The sequence below is a fragment of the Drosophila suzukii genome (genome assembly GCF_043229965.1).
Source record: "Drosophila suzukii chromosome 2 unlocalized genomic scaffold, CBGP_Dsuzu_IsoJpt1.0 scf_2c, whole genome shotgun sequence".
Lineage (NCBI taxonomy): Eukaryota > Metazoa > Arthropoda > Insecta > Diptera > Drosophilidae > Drosophila > Drosophila suzukii.
In genome coordinates, this window is record NW_027255896.1 from 14,161,399 (window position 1) to 14,181,737 (window position 20,339).

Consider the following 20,339-nt stretch of genomic DNA (forward strand, 5'->3'; position numbering starts at 1 on the left):
GGATCGCTCCTTTCGACACACCGCCGCCTGTCCCTTGCTCTGTCCCGGATGGTCCCACTGGGGTTTCTGCTCAGCCCGCGCGGACAGTCAAGGCGGTAACGCCAGGAAGCTGCCTCGCGCCTTACTTCGCTTCCACGCCTAGTGTAAACGAACGTTCCACCCTAGCCTCACCCTTTTGCTTTTTGTCCGGGACGTTTCCGTGTGGCTTTTGGTACTCGGGGTTCGGGCACGCCGCTCCGGGACCTCGCAAGTCGAATCCGTAGGGCTCTCCTGGATAATTCCACTCGAGACCGTACCGATCGACCGCTCTCCCTTCTGGCTTGTTATATTCGTGGTTCGGGCACGCCGCTCCGGGACCTCGCAAGTCGAATCCGTAGGGCTCTCCTGGACAATTCCACTCGAGACCTTACTGATCGACCGCTCTCCCTTCTGGCTTGTTATACTCTTTCCAGGCGTAACGCCAGGACTTTGTGGACAGGGTTAATCGACCGCCTTGACCTAGCCGTGTGATGCCCTCTGGATCTCAGCTACCTGCGTCTCAATTCGGAGATTCCTGGTATCCCAATCCCGAACGTCTCGACGTAGCAATCTCGCTCCTTGTAGGCTCCCACGGCGCTGCTTCTCTGGCGACTCGACTTGCTGCTGCTCCCTTGTAGGTTATCTGGTTGTTTGATTGTTCACTTTGGTATCTGAGTGATCTTGACGGTTTGACTCCTTGTGATCGACTGATCCAGCTGCCAGCGCTCTGCGGCCTTATATAGGGCCTCCGGGAACCGTTATTTCCCTTTTGCGCACGGCCCGCTGGATCTCTCCACTCTGGGTCCAAAGTCCGTGCCTCATGGATGACCCACTTGTCGTTCCCGTACCGTTTCCAATCGATGCTCCGCCCACTGCTGCCATCCCGCTGATTCCCGTGATGCTTGTGGCACGCCTGTGTGCCGCTCCACTGCCGAGATGTGGCACTTCCTCTCCCGGTCCAAAGTTCACGGGAGAGTCCAAAGTCCAGAGGAGTTCCGTTATCCCCTTCTGCATACGGCACTCTTGCTCTGCCCGCGAAGTCTCCATTCTCTCTCGATCTCCATCCTTGGTCTCCAATCTCTCTCGCTCTCCTTCATTGGTCTCCAAACTCTCTCGCTCTCCATCCTTGGTCTCCAATCTCTCTCGCTCTCCTTCATTGGTCTCCAAACTCTCTCGCTCTCCTTCGTTGGTCTCCAAACTCTCTCGATCTCCACCCTTGGTCTCCAGACTCTCTCGTTCTCCCCGCCGCGCCGTTACTACGCGAATTCGCCGCGTATCTGGTAAGTGGCCGGCCATCTGCTGCTGCTTCTATTTGTGGGGAGTTATTCAACTCCTCACAGTATTGATGAGAACAATACATTTCAGTTAAAATTTTTTATCTAGCATCAAAACTGTTGGAGTTACAGTTTTGGGCGGTTTGTGGGCGTTAGAGTGGGCGTGGCAGTCTACTGAAACAAACTTGCGCTGCGTAAGAAGCTCAGGAATCTGTACGCCAAATCTCAATAGCCTAGCTCTCATAGTTTCCGAGATCTCAGCGTTCATCCGGACAGACAGACGGACAGACGGACAGACGGACAGACGGACATGGCTAGATCGACTCGGCTAGTGATCCTGATCAAGAATATATATACTTTATGGGGTCGGAAACGCTTCCTTCTGCCTGTTACATACTTTCCGACGAATCTAGTATACCCTTTTACTCTACGAGTAACGGGTATAATTATGCGCTCTTGGTAGCGCTGTCGGTTCACACTTCCTTGGTACCGGTGCTGGCTGCACAGGTGTACTTCATGGTGGGGCACCGGTGCTGGCTACACAGGTGTACTCGCAGAACGGGGAGCACAGTGGTCCCCCGCAGTCATCTGGGCACGTCTTCTTTAGTTTTGGGATGGCAACTTTTTCTGGAGGAGGCAATGTGTTTTTATTTTTGCAAATATTTTGGATTACAGGGTAGGTGGATGTAGCTGTAGCTGTGGTCTGATTTTTACGTTCTGATAGCAAATTTTTTAGGTATTCAACTTCGGCATGTATTTTTACCGAGTCGTTCCACTGTATTGCTTTGCCGCTGTTGAGCAGCTTCAGTAGATGAGCCTTTCTGGCTTTTAATCTTTTGACCACGCCACTTCTTTTGGCACACATCACACTCTACTCACTGCGTTTCTTCTCTTGTTCTTGTTGTTGTTGCCGTTTTTGCTGTTGTTGCCTTTGTTGTTGCTGTTGTCTTTGTTGCTGTTGATTGCTGCTGTCGCCTTGGTTGCTGTCTTCTTATTTTTCGAAGTCCCGATCCATGTCCAGATCCAGGTCCAGATCCTTTAGGACCAAAGTCACGGTCGCCATGTTGTGTGAAACTCCTTGTGTTGGAAATGTTAATAATCTTTATCCATTTATTGAGAACGCATATTTTTGGTAGTTTTATTATATTCTTTATTTATTTGGTTTGCATGGTAGGAGCAGCGTTAATGCCGCTTTCGGCCACTTAGGGTTTTCGACCGAGCCTTTTGTTTATATAAACACTGCAACAAAGTGTTACAGTGTGTTTGTTTCAAGTACTCTTGGTACAGTAGATATTCCATATAAGTGCATACTACAATGCATAAAATATTTTATGTAGCATGAAAATTGTGGGCGTCACAGGCTTGGGCGGTTTGTGGGAGTGGCAGTCTGTTGAAACAAACTTGCGCTGCGTAAGAAGTTCACGCACGCCAAATCTCAAGGACGGACAGATGGACAGACGGACATGGCTAGATCGACTCGGCTAGTGATCCTGATCAAGAATACAAGTATATATACTTTATGGGGTCGGAAACGCTTCCTTCTGCCTGTTACATATTTTCCGACGAGTCTACAAGGTGAGTTCCAAAGTAAACAGGACTTTTAAAAAAAAGACAGAACAAATAGTTTTTTCGGGTATAACACGATAGTACATTTCTCATGCGATGGTGGCGCCATCGGGCGGTGAAGTAGTAGGAAAATTACTGCAAAATATGATGTTTGCGATTTATATACCAATGGAATCCTAGACTAAGGTCAATTTTTCCAAAAGCTGGAAATGCAAGCCGGTATAAACAAAATCAGCCAATTCAAAATGGCGCCGTGGGAAAATATGTTTGAACATGTTTCAATAGATAATTTCAAACAAATGGGCAACAAGATATCGTATGCATTAAGAGTAGCGCTACTCAACCCGGTGACGCTTACAGAAAAACAAGATGATCAAGAAGCTATACTGTCTAAATGCCATGACGATCCAATACAAGGAGGTCATACAGGCATTGCATAAACCTTTGCCAAGGTCAAAAGACATTTTTTTTGGAATGGTATGACGCGAGATATTACTGAGTACATACGAAAATGTCATAAATGCCAAAAAGCTAAAATAACTTATTAAAATAAGTTTATATTTTACAGAAAATTCTTTATCATTAAATGAATTTTATAATTTTTTTACTAATTTTATTACAATTTTATTAATAAATTATTTATTAATTACTTTAATTGTAGTAGTAAAAATTACTAAATTATTTAAAGGACCTATTCGAATTATATCATAATTAATGAATAAACCTTTACGAACTTCCCACCCTTTATTTAAAATTGCTAATAATGCTTTAGTAGATTTACCAGCTCCAAATAATATTTCAAGATGATGAAACTTTTTTTTTATTAGCACAATAAGACCCCATTAATAATAACTGAATGAAACTGAAAGTGAAATAAATGATATCGACAGAGTGATAGTGGACACATGGCAATGAATATGCAGAAACTCTAATATGTTACTTAACTAAATACTTAGTTGCCATACCAGTTCCAAATAAGATCGCGAACACTGTCGCTAAAGCAATTTTTGAATCATTTATTCTGAAGTACGGTCCAATGAAGACGTTCATTAAGGACATGGGTACAGAATATAAGATTTCAATTATAAATGATTTGTGCAAATACCTAAAAATTCAAAATATAACATCTACGGCACACGACCACCAGACAGTCGGAACAATAGAACGAAGTCACAGAACTTTCAATGAATACATACGCTCATATATACTGGTTGATAAAACTGATTGGGACGTATGGCTTCAATATTTTATAGATTATAAATATACTGGTCCGTATAAAGTAACGGAAATAGAAGATAGAAATAACATTATAATAACGAATTTTAAAAACAAACACTTCATAAAGATAAATTTAAAATGTTTTTGTCATAATTGTATTTAGTATGGCCATACTTAGACAGAAAACTTCTTCTTTACGTACGAATATTTTTCGTAATTCCATTTTCTTTGTAACTAATAAAAAAAATATACTTATAAAATAACTTCATAATATTACGTTATTTTTCAAAAAAAGGGAGATTTGGTATGTACAAAGAGTACTTAAAGTGAACGCACTGTAACACTTTGTTGCAGTGTTTACATAAACGAAGTCCCGGTCAAAAACCTAAGTGGCCGAAACATGAGTCGATCTGTGCGGTCACAGAAAGTGCAAGTGTCAGCATTCTGTTGCACGCGCAGACCGCTTAACCGATTTATATGCATATACCCTCGCGCTCCAGTATAAGAGATCATAATTTTATACACATAATATGTAAGATATACATAGCCGTCTCTCTGCTGTCCAACTGTGGGCAGCGTAGCTACGAGACTTAGGCTTACTTAGAACCTAAGGAAAAATGTATGAACAGAAACAACTGAACGTTGGTAGCGGCAACTTTGCTGCAAGTAAATATAGAGGACATCTTTTTACTACTTTTTACTCTTAAAAAAACAAAAAATTATATTCAAAATAGTATAAGATATTGTGTCAAAAAACACCGAAGCTATAATTTGTTTCATAATATATTCGAAATTCAGAACTAATTAAAAATAATATTTTCAAGCGTAGGAGGTTATATGTTTAAAAAAACACCATAGATATAAATTTAATACCCGTTACTGGAGAGTAAAAGGGTATACTAGATTATTCGGAAAGTATGTTACAGGTAGAAGGAAGCGTTTCCGACCCCATAAAGTTTATATATTCTTGATCACGATCACTATCCGAGTCGACCTAGCAATGTCCGTCTGTCAGGCTGTCCGTCCGTCCGTGCATCCGTCCGTCTGACCGTCCGTCCGGATGAGCGCTGATATTTTGGAAACTATACGAGCTAGGCTTTTGGGATTTGGCATGCAGATTCCTGTGCTTCTTACGCAGCGCAGGTTTGTTTCAGCAGGGTGCCATGCCCACTCTAACGCCCACAAACCGCCCAAAACTGTGTCTCCTACAGTTTAAATGCTAGAATAAAGTTTGCCACGCCCACTATAACGCCCACAAACCGCCCACAAACTTCAAAAAATCGTAAGTATGAACGCGGATTTCTCAGCAACTATCAAAGATGGAGAATTGGGATTTCAGATTTAGACTCCGCGAATATGCCACGCCCACTCTAACGCCCACAAGCCGCCTAAGCCTGTGGCGCCCTCAATTTTCATGCTAGATAAAAATTTTAATTGAAATGAATTAGTCTCGTTGAAACCTATCGATTGACCCAAAAAAGGTTTGCCACGCCCACTCTAAGGCCCATATCGCTTAAATCTGTCTATCGGCCACATAACCATATATTAAGATCGCGGGTAGGTGGCGCATTTCAATCTCGCTTTTCTGCTTGCATACCTCCATTTCCGTTTGGTCCCTTAAGCTAGGTAACGGGTATCTGATAGTCGAGTCCTTGTTATACATTTTTTTTTTCGAGAGGAATCGAGCAGTAGAACAATTCGAGAAAAAGTAAAAGAGCAGTGAATTTAATAAGTTCGACCTATTGAAAAATTGTAATAGTGAATAAGTGATTGTTAGAAATAAAAATAAATTGTTTTAATCAATTCACCAGCGAGAAGCTTAATTGACGCCCAACATGGGGCCGTGTGATTAAAAATTTCTGAAACAAAGCTTTTAAGGGGTTATATATATTTTTTTTTTTCAAAAAAACGAAAAAATTTTTTTTTGCTGAATCCTAAAGTATATCCCCTAGAGAACATTTTCCCAAATTTTCATAGAGATCCGAATAATAGTTCGACGATGACTTGTAAGTTTGTCTGCTCGACTTCAATAGTTGCATATACTCAACGTAAAACTTTGAATGCGATTTTCTCAAAGTCGTGTTTTTCCAAAAGTGCCTTTGCTGTGACCGCGATTGCACAAGAACTATTTGATCGATCTTCTTATTTTTTTTTTAAATTATTCGTAATGATTGTGCCGAGTTCGTGAACGATTCAGTTTTTATGCGCCAATTTTGATTTTGCAAATCAGAATTTTTTAATAAAATTTTTAGAACTCGAAAAATTAACTTTTTGGAAAAATCGTTACTGTATGCAGAAAAAACCAAATATTCTTGAAAATAATCGTTCACGAACTGGAATAATACTATACTAATAAAATTTTTTTGGTCTTTTGATATCAGTTGACCTGCTGGACTTCCATCGTGGCCACCGCAAGCCGCTATAAAAATAAGGGTTCCGAGAGAATTGCCATAACTTCGTAAATTATTTATATTTTTTTAAGAACAAACGCTTGTTGTTGTCAGTGTCATAAAAAAATTGCTACACACCTGAAAAAAAATCCAAAGTTCCCTCAATTTTTTCGCTCAAAAAGGTATTTAACCCCTTAAATAAACCCAAAAAAGTTTAAAAGTAAAAAAGGAATTTTGCGCGGCCAACAACCCGATACAACCGACGAATATATAAAGCCTGTGTTGATAAAAATAAGGTGGAAATTAATAAATGCAATAATCCCCTTAAACTCTATGTTGTATAGCAAAAAAATAAAAAGTTTGTGTTGATCAAAAAAAACTAAGGTGAAAAATAATTAATGGAATAATTCCCTTAAATCTCAAATTACAAAATAGTGATCGTAACATAAATTCACTGCTCGGACAATATAAAAAATTTAAAAGTGACAACAAAATTCATCGAAACAAATAACCATTGTGAAAAACTATTTATTTAAAAAATGTTTAAAAACAAAAATTAACAAAAATCTTCGAAATCATCAACAAAAAGACATTTAAAGAAAAAAGGCTGAAGGGCAATCCCTCGCCAAGAAATAAACACTGAAAAAAGAAGGAAGACCCCAATATAAAAACCGAAGAAAGAAGGAAGACCGGAAGATACAATAAAAGGAAGGACGACCCCAAGCAGGATCATCATCCAAGAAAAGGACGACCCCAACAGGATCAAAAAACAACAACAAGAAAAATAAGGAGGACGATTCGTGAACTATACTATCTTTTTTTATTATTCTTATATAATAAAAAATTTGTAAAAAAGAAATATAAATATTCAAAGTGGAAGAATTAATTTCTGATTTCGAAAATATTCTCAAAATGTCAGAACCTTCAACAAGCCAGACGGGAGCAAATAAAAGACTCCACATAAATCCGCCTCAAGAACATCATCAGGCGATTACAAACAATACAATGTTAAATTTTGTAAATTTGTAAATTTTGAATTGAATCCATTAAAGGAAGAGATCGTTAACTTAAGATCGCAGCTTTCTCATAAAATTAAATCGGTTGAAGATTATCAGATAGAGATTATAGATCCAAATATCAACACACACATGCGACACATCTTATGAGATCATCAAATCTGTTAGGGAATATAAAGGAGAAGAAGATAAACATGTAAGCTGGAGAGAATCAGCTGAAATAGCCATGGGGCAATATGCCAGAGGGAGTGAAAGATTTTTTTAGGAATGGCAAACGATGCCTTATCCCATAACGGTACGGTATTAAATTTCGACTTCGTAATGGCCAGACTTGACTTTGTCTTTAGCAACAAACGTCCTATTCATATTATTGAACAGGAACTAAGTGTTTTGAGTCAGGGAATATTATCCATTATGGATTATTATGGTACAGTTAATAGAAAATTAACTCTACTTATTAATAAAACAATTATGACCTACGGGAGAAACAAACCGATAACAGCAGAAATGAATGAAAAACATATGAAGACTGCTCTTAGAGTTTTCATTACCGGCCTCAACGGCCAAATTTCAGATACAATTTTCTCAATGAATCCACCTGACCTACCGAATGCATTGGTCATAGTTCAGGAATTGGAAAGCAACAACATGAGGGCGCATTTCGCAAACAGTTTCTCAACTACTCAAAGAAAAAATAGTGAGCCAAACTCTGGTGGAAATGTTCAAACACATTTCAACCACAAGCCAAGACAACAAAACAACTTACAACAACATCAAGCGAAACAATAATAATTTAAGGTTAAATCATGACAACAACCAGAACAAAAATACTTATGGTTATTATAATCAGAACAAAAATAATTCTTGGAACCAGGGTAGATTTAATAATATCCAACAAAATCAGTGGAACACCTATAGGCAGCCACAAAATAAGCCAGAACCAATGGAGGTAGACAAGTCTATTCAGGTTCAGAATAGGGCTAACAACGGCTATAATCAAAGCTATAATAAATATCAAAATATTAATTATAGCCGGATCAAACAAAAAAATTTGAGACCCAGAACACTCAGCAAGGACAAGCCCAATATAAAAGGGTACCAACTGGAATTGTTAACCAATCGGCCAAAAAGACAATGAGACTAAACAACATTGAGGAGAACCATTTTTTAGACAAAAGTCAGGAGTAGGCTTACCCTACTTATTTAGAAATAACCCGAAAATAAATAAAAAATTAAAAATATTAATTGACACCTGGGCAACCTCGTGTTATATTAAAACAGGAATTTATAAAAATAAGAATGAGCTTCCAATATACAAAAGAGTATCCACAGTGAATGGATATTCAATAATTAAATATTATCATATGATAACTATTGTTCGTACCCAAAGGTACTCAACATGACCACACCCAACAAATCAAGCAGTAGCCAAGTTGGGAACAGTACCAGGCGCTCAGTTGCACTCACTGCAGATGAGAAGTGCTTATCAGCATATTATATGTCTCACTAACTCACCGTCTCACCGACTCAACGGTACACTGATGCGCCAATGCAGTCAGCACGTGTTGCAGTTTTAGCCGAGCCAACTGCACCATAATCATAATTCCCTGACCTACTTTAGATTATAGCTTATTTCACTAATCATTACACTAAGCTTCCGTGTTCCAAGTAGTATATAAGCTGGTATCAAATGAAGAATAAATCAGTTATCAACACACCTCTTAACTCCGCGGTTCTACTTCCTACATCTGGGAATAGGGCTCGTAATACACTATCTCAACTAGCAGCTAACCACGTTAGCTCACCCTCAGCGCAGGTCAGCATCGCCTGTGGTCCGGCATCGCAGTAACCATCGTTACCATTGCCGCGACGCGATCGTCCTGCCATCATAGCGTCCCCGTGCCAGCGACAAGTGCTCATTACCCCCTTGTCCCGCGGTGTGACCCGGAAGTGTCTACTTCGGTTAGGCATAAACATTGGTGACCCCGACGTGATCCTTTAACAACAAAGGATCACACTCAAGCAACCCCCTTCCCACTAAAGGAACTTCAGCTTTATCCAGCTTCACAGGATACGCTTCTTCTTCCAGCATCACAGGAACTTCATCTTCATCCAGCTTCACAGGACTCGCTTCTTCTTCCAGCGTCACAGGAACTTCAGCTTCATCCAGCTTCACAGGATTCGCTTCTTCTTCCAGCGTCACAGGAACTTCAGCTTAATCCAGCTTCACAGGATTCGCTTCTTCTTCCAGCGTCAAAGGAACTTCAGCCTAATCCAGCTTCACAGGATACGCTTCTTCTTCCAGCGTCACAGGAACTTCAGCTTAATCCAGCTTCACAGGATTCGCTTCTTCTTCCAGCGTCACAGGAACTTCAGCTTCATCCAGCTTCACAGGATACGCTTCGTCTTCCAGCGTCACAGGAACTTCAGCTTAATCCAGCTTCACAGGATTCGCTTCTTCTTCCAGCGTCACAGGAACTTCATCTTCATCCAGCTTCACAGGACTCGCTTCTTCTTCCAGCGTCACAGGAACTTCATCTTCATCCAGCTTCACAGGACTCGCTTCTTCTTCCAGCGTCACAGGAACTTCAGCTTCATCCAGCTTCACAGGATACGCTTCTTCTTCCAGCGTCACAGGAACTTCAGCTTCATCCAGCTTCACAGGATACCCAGCTTCATCCAGCTTCACAGGATACTCAGCTTAATCCAGCTTCACAGGACTCACAGCTTCATCCAGCTTCACAGGATACGCTTCGTCTTCCAGCGTCACAGGAACGTCAGCTTCATCCAGCTTCACAGGATTCGCTTCTTCTTCCAGCATCACAGGAACTTCATCTTCATCCAGCTTCACAGGACTCGCTTCTTCTTCCAGCGTCACAGGAACTTCAGCTTCATCAATCTTCACAGGATTCGCTTCTTCTTCCAGCGTCACAGGAACTTCAGCTTAATCCAGCTTCACAGGATTCGCTTCTTCTTCCAGCGTCAAAGGAACTTCAGCCTAATCCAGCTTCACAGGATACGCTTCTTCTTCCAGCGTCACAGGAACTTCAGCTTAATCCAGCTTCACAGGATTCGCTTCTTCTTCCAGCGTCACAGGAACTTCAGCTTCATCCAGCTTCACAGGATACGCTTCGTCTTCCAGCGTCACAGGAACTTCAGCTTAATCCAGCTTCACAGGATTCGCTTCTTCTTCCAGCGTCACAGGAACTTCACCTTCATCCAGCTTCACAGGACTCGCTTCTTCTTCCAGCGTCACAGGAACTTCATCTTCATCCAGCTTCACAGGACTCGCTTCTTCTTCCAGCGTCACAGGAACTTCAGCTTCATCCAGCTTCACAGGATACGCTTCTTCTTCCAGCGTCACAGGAACTTCATCTTCATCCAGCTTCACAGGACTCGCTTCTTCTTCCAGCGTCACAGGAACTTCAGCTTCATCCAGCTTCACAGGATACGCTTCTTCTTCCAGCGTCACAGGAACTTCAGCTTAATCCAGCTTCACAGGATTCGCTTCTTCTTCCAGCGTCACAGGAACTTCAGCTTCATCCAGCTTCACAGGATACGCTTCGTCTTCCAGCGTCACAGGAACTTCAGCTTCATCCAGCTTCACAGGATACCCAGCTTCATCCAGCTTCACAGGATACTCAGCTTAATCCAGCTTCACAGGACTCACAGCTTCATCCAGCTTCACAGGATACGCTTCGTCTTCCAGCGTCACAGGAACTTCAGCTTAATCCAGCTTCACAGGATTCGCTTCTTCTTCCAGCGTCACAGGAACTTCAGCTTCATCCAGCTTCACAGGATACGCTTCGTCTTCCAGCGTCACAGGAACTTCAGCTTAATCCAGCTTCACAGGATTCGCTTCTTCTTCCAGCGTCACAGGAACTTCAGCTTCATCCAGCTTCACAGGATACGCTTCGTCTTCCAGCGTCACAGGAACTTCAGTTTAATCCAGCTTCACAGGATTCGCTTCTTCTTCCAGCGTCAAAGGAACTTCAGCCTAATCCAGCTTCACAGGATACGCTTCTTCTTCCAGCGTCACAGGAACTTCAGCTTCATCCAGCTTCACAGGATTCGCTTCTTCTTCCAGCGTCACAGGAACTTCAGCTTAATCCAGCTTCACAGGATTCGCTTCTTCTTCCAGCGTCAAAGGAACTTCAGCCTAATCCAGCTTCACAGGATACGCTTCTTCTTCCAGCGTCACAGGAACTTCAGCTTAATCCAGCTTCACAGGATTCGCTTCTTCTTCCAGCGTCACAGGAACTTCAGCTTCATCCAGCTTCACAGGATACGCTTCGTCTTCCAGCGTTACAGGAACTTCAGCTTAATCCAGCTTCACAGGATTCGCTTCTTCTTCCAGCGTCACAGGAACTTCATCTTCATCCAGCTTCACAGGACTCGCTTCTTCTTCCAGCGTCACAGGAACTTCATCTTCATCCAGCTTCACAGGACTCGCTTCTTCTTCCAGCGTCACAGAAACTTCAGCTTCATCCAGCTTCACAGGATACGCTTCTTCTTCCAGCGTCACAGGAACTTCAGCTTAATCCAGCTTCACAGGATTCGCTTCTTCTTCCAGCGTCACAGGAACTTCAGCTTCATCCAGCTTCACAGGATACGCTTCGTCTTCCAGCGTCACAGGAACTTCAGCTTCATCCAGCTTCACAGAATACCCAGCTTCATCCAGCTTCACAGGATACTCAGCTTAATCCAGCTTCACAGGACTCACAGCTTCATCCAGCTTCACAGGATACGCTTCGTCTTCCAGCGTCACAGGAACGTCAGCTTCATCCAGCTTCACAGGATACTCAGCTTCATCCAGCTGCACAAGATTCTTTGTTTCCAAGTCACACAATATGTCTACTTCATTCATTGAGGAAACAAGTCACACAAGAATCGATTTACACAATCGATTACTAGACACACAAAACGAGCTGCAAGGGAAAATCCAACAGCTCATTAAGAATTATGGCAAGGATTCAGCCGACCGACGCCACCGAGACGGCTATTATTCCGGTAAGCTAAATCAATTAAACGATCTCTGGCGGCAGTTTTGCGACCTAGATGAAGAAGTCCAGCAAGCGGCAATACCCATTGGAAGTGAGTACTCTTCGCGACAAGTAGCACTTAAGGAGCTGGTCGAAAAATATCAGAATATCTTTCTGGACAACATGCCGACTGGAAGCGGGCTTCCGAACGCCCCGAGACGAACGTCGGCCAACATCAAGATCACAACAAGAGATCACGTCAAAGGAGATTCCGCAATTGACACGGTGATCCGACAGTTGCAGAGAAGATGCAACGAATTGGAGTCATCATTAACATTAGCCTCGAACGCCCCAACCGTCACCCCAGCCTTACAAAGGTACCTGGATCTCCATTGGGCGTTACTGAGGCAAGCCCACGACGAATTGGACAGCACACCTGGGGCCGCAGCCCTGGCAGAAGCAGAGCTAGCTCAATTCCACACATTATACGAGGAATACGAAATGAACCTGCTTCGAGAAAACGACGCGCCAATGAGCCTAAACTTGGCACTTCCGCCAATTAGCGTTCCGGAGTTCAACGGCGAGTATCTAGACTGGCCACGGTTCCATTATCTCTTTGTGGAATTGGTACATAACAAACCATATTCGGTCAGTCAAAAACTACATATTCTACAGAGTTCGCTTCGTGGTGAAGCGAGGAACGTCTTGACAGACACAACCTTCTCACAGGGTGGCTATGACGACACCCGGTTGCGGTTGAAGGCCAGGTACCAGAACGGCAAAATATTAGTATTCGCCGCCATAGCAAAAATTATTGACCATAGGCCTAAAGACGGCTCCTCGCGCCAACTAAGGGCCTTACATGACACTACAAAAAACTCAATGAGTACTCTTAAAAACCTCGATATCAGCACAAAATCCTGGGATCCAATCCTGTGTTTTCTTATCAGAAGAAAACTAGACCAACAGTCTCTAGCTGCTCTAGAAAATTCAGCGGATGCACCAACGGAAATTCCAACGTTATGGAGTGTACTGACGTTTATTGAGCGGCGCGCTGGCATGCTGGAGACGATAAGCGCTCAACCTACAGAAACATTCCTCCTTCAGTCAGTTCACAACGAAGAGAGCTGTAAGATTTGTCACCTAGGACAACATAATCTTAGAGCATGTAGCCGTATCCAGCAAATGGACCCCAAAGCACGGCGTCAAGCCATTGTTCAAGTAGGAGCATGCACAAATTGTTTGTCTACAGCTCATAAGGTTGAAAACTGTGGATCACCGACCACTTGTCGAGTCTGCCAGCAACGGCATCATTCACTGTTACACCAAGGACCGACTAGCAATCCATTGGCCGGCGCAGTAACCATTGCAGGCTACGACCACGTAGGAGGATATACTGTGCTCGCGACCGCCAAGGTCTCATTACAAGGGCCAAACGGTCAATTACAAACATGTCGCGCTGTAATAGATGGTGGATCATAGGTGAATCTTATCTCAAGGAGAATGGCAGATCTGCTATCTCTTAAGGAAAGGTCACCGATTGAAATATCTGGAATCGGAGGAAAGATATCAACAGCAATTAGATCAACACTAAAGCTCTCATCATGTACATCAGGGTTTGAAAAACTACTAGAGGTATTTATTATGCCCACAGTCATTACAGACCAACCGTCAGTACCGATTACAACCGATCTTAATATTCCCGAGGGACTGCCGTTAGCAGATCCTAACTTTCGGCAACCTGGACCCATTGACCTAACCTTAGGGGCTGAGGTGTATTCTCGTGTAATAACCGGTGAACTTCTTGAACTAGGACGTAATTAACCTTTGGCACAAGGCACTAGGCTTGGTTATGTAATCACAGGTTATCTCAATAAAGAAACCTCATCTGATACGGAAATCAACCCCATTCTGGTAGAAGGTAGAGGTGATTTTGCAGGACCGGACGCTGCTTATGAGCCAACAATAGATAAAAATTCGATGAACATAGAACCGACTTCTCATCAAATTAAAACCTAGAAGAAGGCTGACTTTGGGTCAACATTTCTAAACTGAACCAAGGAAGATCTTAGTTTTGTTGCAGAATGTGCACACACCATAGACGTGCCAAATGATCAAGTTTTACGAGGGCACAATTTCAGTCCCCACGGTAATGTCAATTTTATCGCAAAGGGGAGTGTTAAGCAGCATCAAGAAGATGTGAAGGACCTGAATCAAAAACATGAACCTCAGTTGAAGGAACGATCCACCTTGGTCAATGATTTGTTAGGTGCTTCCGATACAATTCGGTCAAGGGCTGACCGACATCACGACTTAATTAAGGGTACCCCTCAATGGGGGGGAGAATGTTCGTACCCAAAGGTACTCAACATGACCACACCCAACAAATCAAGCAGTAGCCAAGTTCGGAACAGTACCAGGCGCTCAGTTGCACTCACTGCAGGTGAGAAGTGCTTATCAGCATATTATATGTCTCACTAACTCACCGTCTCACCGACTCAACGGTACACTGATGCGCCAATGCAGTCAGCACATGTTGCAGTTTTAGCCGAGCCAACTGCACCATAATCATAATTCCCTGACCTACTTTAGATTATAGCTTATTTCACTAATCATTACACTAAGCTTCCGTGTTCCAAGTAGTATATAAGCTGGTATCAAATGAAGAATAAATCAGTTATCAACACACCTCTTAACTCCGCGGTTCTACTTCCTACATCTGGGAATACGGCTCGTAATACACTATCTCAACTAGCAGCTAACCACGTTAGCTCACCCTCAGCGCAGGTCAGCATCGCCTGTGGTCCGGCATCGCAGTAAGCATCGTTACCATTGCCGCAACGCGATCGTCCTGCCATCATAGCGTCCCCGTGCCAGCGACAAGTGCTCATTACCCCCTTGTCCCGCGGTGTAACCCGGAAGTGTCTACTTCGGTTAGACATAAACAACTATTTTTGATACGCGATATACTTTTTCGAAATAGAAGGGCTAGACTCAGATCTACTGATCGGCTATAACCTATTGAAAAAAATGGGAGCTGTGATTGATACAGCTAAGGGAGTTATTAAATATAATGGAATAGAAAAAAAATTAATATATGATAATGGAAACATTTTAAACCAACATTATTTAACAGAAGAAAACACCATTCTTCCATTAAAAGAATTTATATTGAAAAAATACTTTGATGAAAAAGCTCAAATCAGATCCGAATCTGAAATGGGTAATCAAAGTGAATTTAGTTTGGGATATACAAATCCTGAACACGCCATCGTTGAAAAATACGACAAAAATAAAAGTTTGGTATTGAAAAATTCTGAGCACGCCGTCGTTGAACTATCCGACAATCAAAAAATAAACAACATAAAAATATCATCTGTAGATCAAAGAAAAGATCTGGAAAATGAAATTTTAAATATTATCAATGAAAAGCATTCAAAAATAAATATGCAGATCCCTTTTAGGACAGATATACGCGGTGAAATAAACACCGTAAATGATAAGGCTAATTACAGCAAACAATACCCTTATGCTCTATCAGCTTCAGATTTTTTAAATTCTGAAATAAGTCGAATGCTAAAAGAAGAAATTATTAGACCAAGTAGAAGTCCTTATGATTCCCCTTTATTAGTGGTACCAAAAAACGGTTTTAATGAAGATGGAACTCCAAAACTAAGACTCGTAATTGACTATAAAAAACTTAATGAAAATACTATACCTGATAGGTATCCAATGTAGGACCCTTCAGTGATTTTATCAAATCTCGGAAAAGCCAAATACTTTTCAACAATTGACTTGGAATCTGGATTTCATAAGATTCTCATGAACGAAACAGACATTCAGAAAACCTCATTTTCAATAAACAATGGGAAATATGAATTCTTAAGAATGCCTTTCGGTTTGACAAACGCTCCAAGAATATTCCAAAGAGCGATGGATGATATCTGTAGGCAACAAGTGGGTAAAACATGTCATGTTTATATGGATGACATAATTATATTTTCAAAAACAATTGAGCAACATTACAAAGATTTAATTGTCATTATTAAAATCAAAGTTCTTTAAACTAGAAACAAACTTTCTCGGTAACGTTGTTTCTCACAATGTGATCAAAACCAATTCCAAAAAAATTTCTACAACTGTAAAATATTCGACCCCTAAAAATATTCGAGAGCTTAGAAGCTTCCTAGGCCTACAGGCCAGTAGAACTAGTACAACCAGACTATAATAAACAAGGAAGAACGCTATAGTCGAGTACCTCGACTATCAGATACCCGTTACTCAGCTAAATAGAGATTTGCAAGCAGCAAAGCGCGACCTACCGGCGGTATACAGATTTAAGCGTTAGGGGCGTTAGAGTGGGCGTGTCAATTTTTTGATCAATCTATAGGTATTGACGAGACCAATACATTTTAGTTAAAATTTTTTATCTAGCATAAAAATTGTGGGCTTCACAGGCTTTCGCGGTTTGTGGGCGTTAAAGTAGGCGTGGCAAACTTTTTTTTGTGTCAATCGATAGGTATTGATGAGAACAATACATTTCAGTTAAAATTTATATTCTAGCATCAAAACTGTAGGAGCCACAGCTTTGGGCGGTTTGTGGGCGTTAGAGTGGGCGTGGCACTCTGCTGAAACAAACTTGCGCTGCGTAAGAAGCTCAGGAATCTGCACTCCAAATCTCAATAGCATAGCTCCCATAGTTTCCGAGATCTCAGCGTTCATCCGGACGGACAGACAGACGGACAGACGGATAGACGGACATGGCTAGATCGACTCGGCTAGTGATCCTGATCAAGAATATATATACTTTATGGGGTCGGAAACGCTTCCTTCTGCCTGTTACATACTTCCCGACGAATCTAGTATACCCTTTTACTCTACGGGGGGTGGCTTCTAGGACCCTGGTCGGTTGCCGGCAATTTTCTCCCGAGCGTATTAATAACCAGTCAGAAGGGAATATTCTTCGACTCAGCCATGGAGGTCGGATCAGCCATCCAGCGCCCGCCTCTCGGCTTACGTACCGGCAGCGGAGGCGCCTTCATGAACAATTAAGCACGCAAACCTAGTCAACACCTATACGTCAGAGACTATATGTGTAGTCGGGTATACCCCCCGCTACCTCAACACCACTAGGGCATGAGGCCTAAGTAACAGGAGACATCGGCCGCACAGCGTTGCCAGATGCGATTCGTCTGCTGTATGCTCAGCGCGGTAACTTTGCGTAGTTTTTAGTTTTCATTTTCTATTCGCTGTATTTGAGTAGTTTTTGCATAAATGTACTTGTACAAAATTTCTAACGATAGTTTTAAATACGTCCATTAGGTAAAAAAGCTTGTTATGTTAACGGGAAGTGCATCGAAGTTAATGTTGTAAACATCACACATATACATATACATCATGTTCTAATCTACCCTCAAGGAATCAACGAGAGCTTCATTGGGCCCAACGAACGCTTCGATGGATTTCCTGTAAAGTACCGATTGTGAGTAAAAATTTAATGAATACTGTATGAATATGTTTGGGCCTTAATTATGGTCGATGCGAATCCCGCGATAGCTAAAACCTCTAGCGTAAATATATAAATAAGGATTTACCTAGTTAACTTGAATTACGTACCGCTTTGAATTTGCAATGATTTACCATATATATGTATATAATTTAGTAGGGATATAAATCTTGGAGTATAGCCAATAAGTAAACGGCACCAGCCTGTGCTTAGGTTATCTAAAACGACCTCATTAGAGCGTACCGCGCGTAGACTTATGAAATAAATGAAAACTATGAAATCTTTGTATAAAGCCACGAAATGATCGTGTAAATTCTTTTTTTTAATGGATCGTCACTGGAGCTACATAATGTTTGAGGGGTATTAGAATATAATCTGATGTCAGATAGGGGGTAATCTAATAGATGTCAAGGTTACCATGGAAGGGTGGGTAAAGAATAGGGGGGGCAAACAACGCCAAAGTCTCCCTAACCCTTGATCGGTTGGAGATCTGTTCCTCTTGGCGTAACTAAGCAGTGGGTGCAGCCGATTACAACGATTTAGGTACATCTTAATAGTTTCAGATAGTGCACTTATTTTCTTGTTTTATGTCGTGGTATAGCGAAAGTAGAAAGAACCCAGGCCAGTACGACGAGCATAGCGCAGAGCATCGCTAGAAGTGCACGACCTCTACGATCAGCATACCGAGTGGCGACTTGAGAACCGGTAGGATTCGAGTTGAACGCTACATAGTAGACATGTTTAAAAACAGAAATGGCGCCCAACGTGGGGCCTGATCGTTCAGATCGGGAGATATATAGTCAGAAATTCCTGCGAAAATCGCTCTCTAACACCATCCAGTAATTTTAAGTTTTTTTTTGTAGAACACAATTTCTTAAAGTAACGTCCAGCGGTGAAAAGCCAATTTGTCCTGTGGAAAAGCGTAAAGAGGTCCTCCTTGAAAAGTGGAACGACCCAGGATAAAGCAATTCACGTGAAGGAATACGTTATTTAAGAAAAATCCAAGTGTAGGTTTCAAATATTTCAGGGTAGTGTTAGATCATTTCCTGGAACAGCAGTACAGTCGAGTATATCACGGACTGGCTAACCGGAATGAGCTATACATCAGCTGAGATATTTAAGCTTTCAATAGTAAATCATCCGCGAATCGATGAGCACGGAAAAAAGCAATCACCTGAGTAGGTATGGGTTGACCAGCCGTCGAAATTCAGGGAGTTCATAGTTATATATAAAATCAGTCATAGGAATAGCAGAACCAATCGAATCAAGGAAATAGTATGCCTCATAAGCAGAATGTTATAATGGTGACGATCCAAAATTTTTATATTATTACCGAAAGGCAAATAAAAATACAATGGTAGTAAATCATAGTAGTGAAGATTTAGAAGCTGCTCTTAGTGGAAATTCTACTTTTTGCAATATATGTAACGAGCCGTTAAATGCAGTAGACATTCGAACAGTAGTGCCGTGTATGCACAAATTCCACAATGGTTCATTATAGAACATCTTAACTAATTTATGCCCAATTTGTAAGACCCAGTGTAAATTACAACCGGCATCTTCTCCGACTAACAATTTGCAAGCAGAAATCTCCGCCGCAGAGCAAATTCGTAACGCTGACGAACAACAGTACGCTAGGCCCACAGGCACTAGAAGGGGTCGGGGAAACGGTCAGCGAAGGGGGATGATAACCAGATCTCAACGGCTAGAGATCCCAAACCAACCAGCACTGAATTTAACGAATAGTACCACGTCGAATTTGAACACATCGAGTCAACGAGAAGAAATTACTAGTGTAGTACGCAGTGAAATGCAAATTTGCCAGCGTCAGTTAATGCAGGAATTGACACCCGCTGTTCAGACTCAATTAGCAACAATGCACCTAAGAAGTAATACAAGATCGAATGCAGAGATTAGACCCATAGAGAATAGAGGTTTATCAGCACCGGCGAACAGACCACCGGTATGGAGCTGCAGGCAACGATAACCGTCAGCAATCCAGTGGCGTAAGCAACAGGTCACACGTATCAGTCCATCAGGACAAAGTACCGACTATTATCCAGAGCTGGCGGATCAAATTCGACGGCGCTCTATCGCATCAGGGCATTAGCGCAGCAGAATCTAAACGCTGATCAAAATATCTTGTGTGATCATTTACACCTATTCTTTGGAGGAAAAGCCACTGAATGGTATTGGAATTTTCATAAGGCAAATCCCAACTTCACTTGGGCAAAGTTTTGCCAAGAGTTTCGTAAGAAATTCGAAGACATTGATACAGACATGCACATTTGGGAGTCCATTAATAGTAGAAGGCAAGGCCACAAGGAACCGTTTGAAGAATTCCAGTTCCATGTCGAAAGACTCGTAGC

The 20,339-nt window shown here is 41.9% G+C and overlaps 1 protein-coding gene across 1 annotated transcript in view; it reads right to left on the minus strand.

The window, feature by feature from the left end:
* Window positions 1–2,283: 2,283 nt before the first annotated feature.
* Window positions 2,284–20,339, minus strand: part of LOC139354304 (uncharacterized) — a 36,691-nt gene continuing 18,635 nt past the window's right edge. Inside the window, exon 9 of the mRNA XM_070998525.1 lies at window positions 2,284–2,369. Within this exon, the coding sequence (XP_070854626.1) occupies window positions 2,284–2,369 (86 nt within the window). The remainder of the gene's footprint in view (window positions 2,370–20,339) is intronic.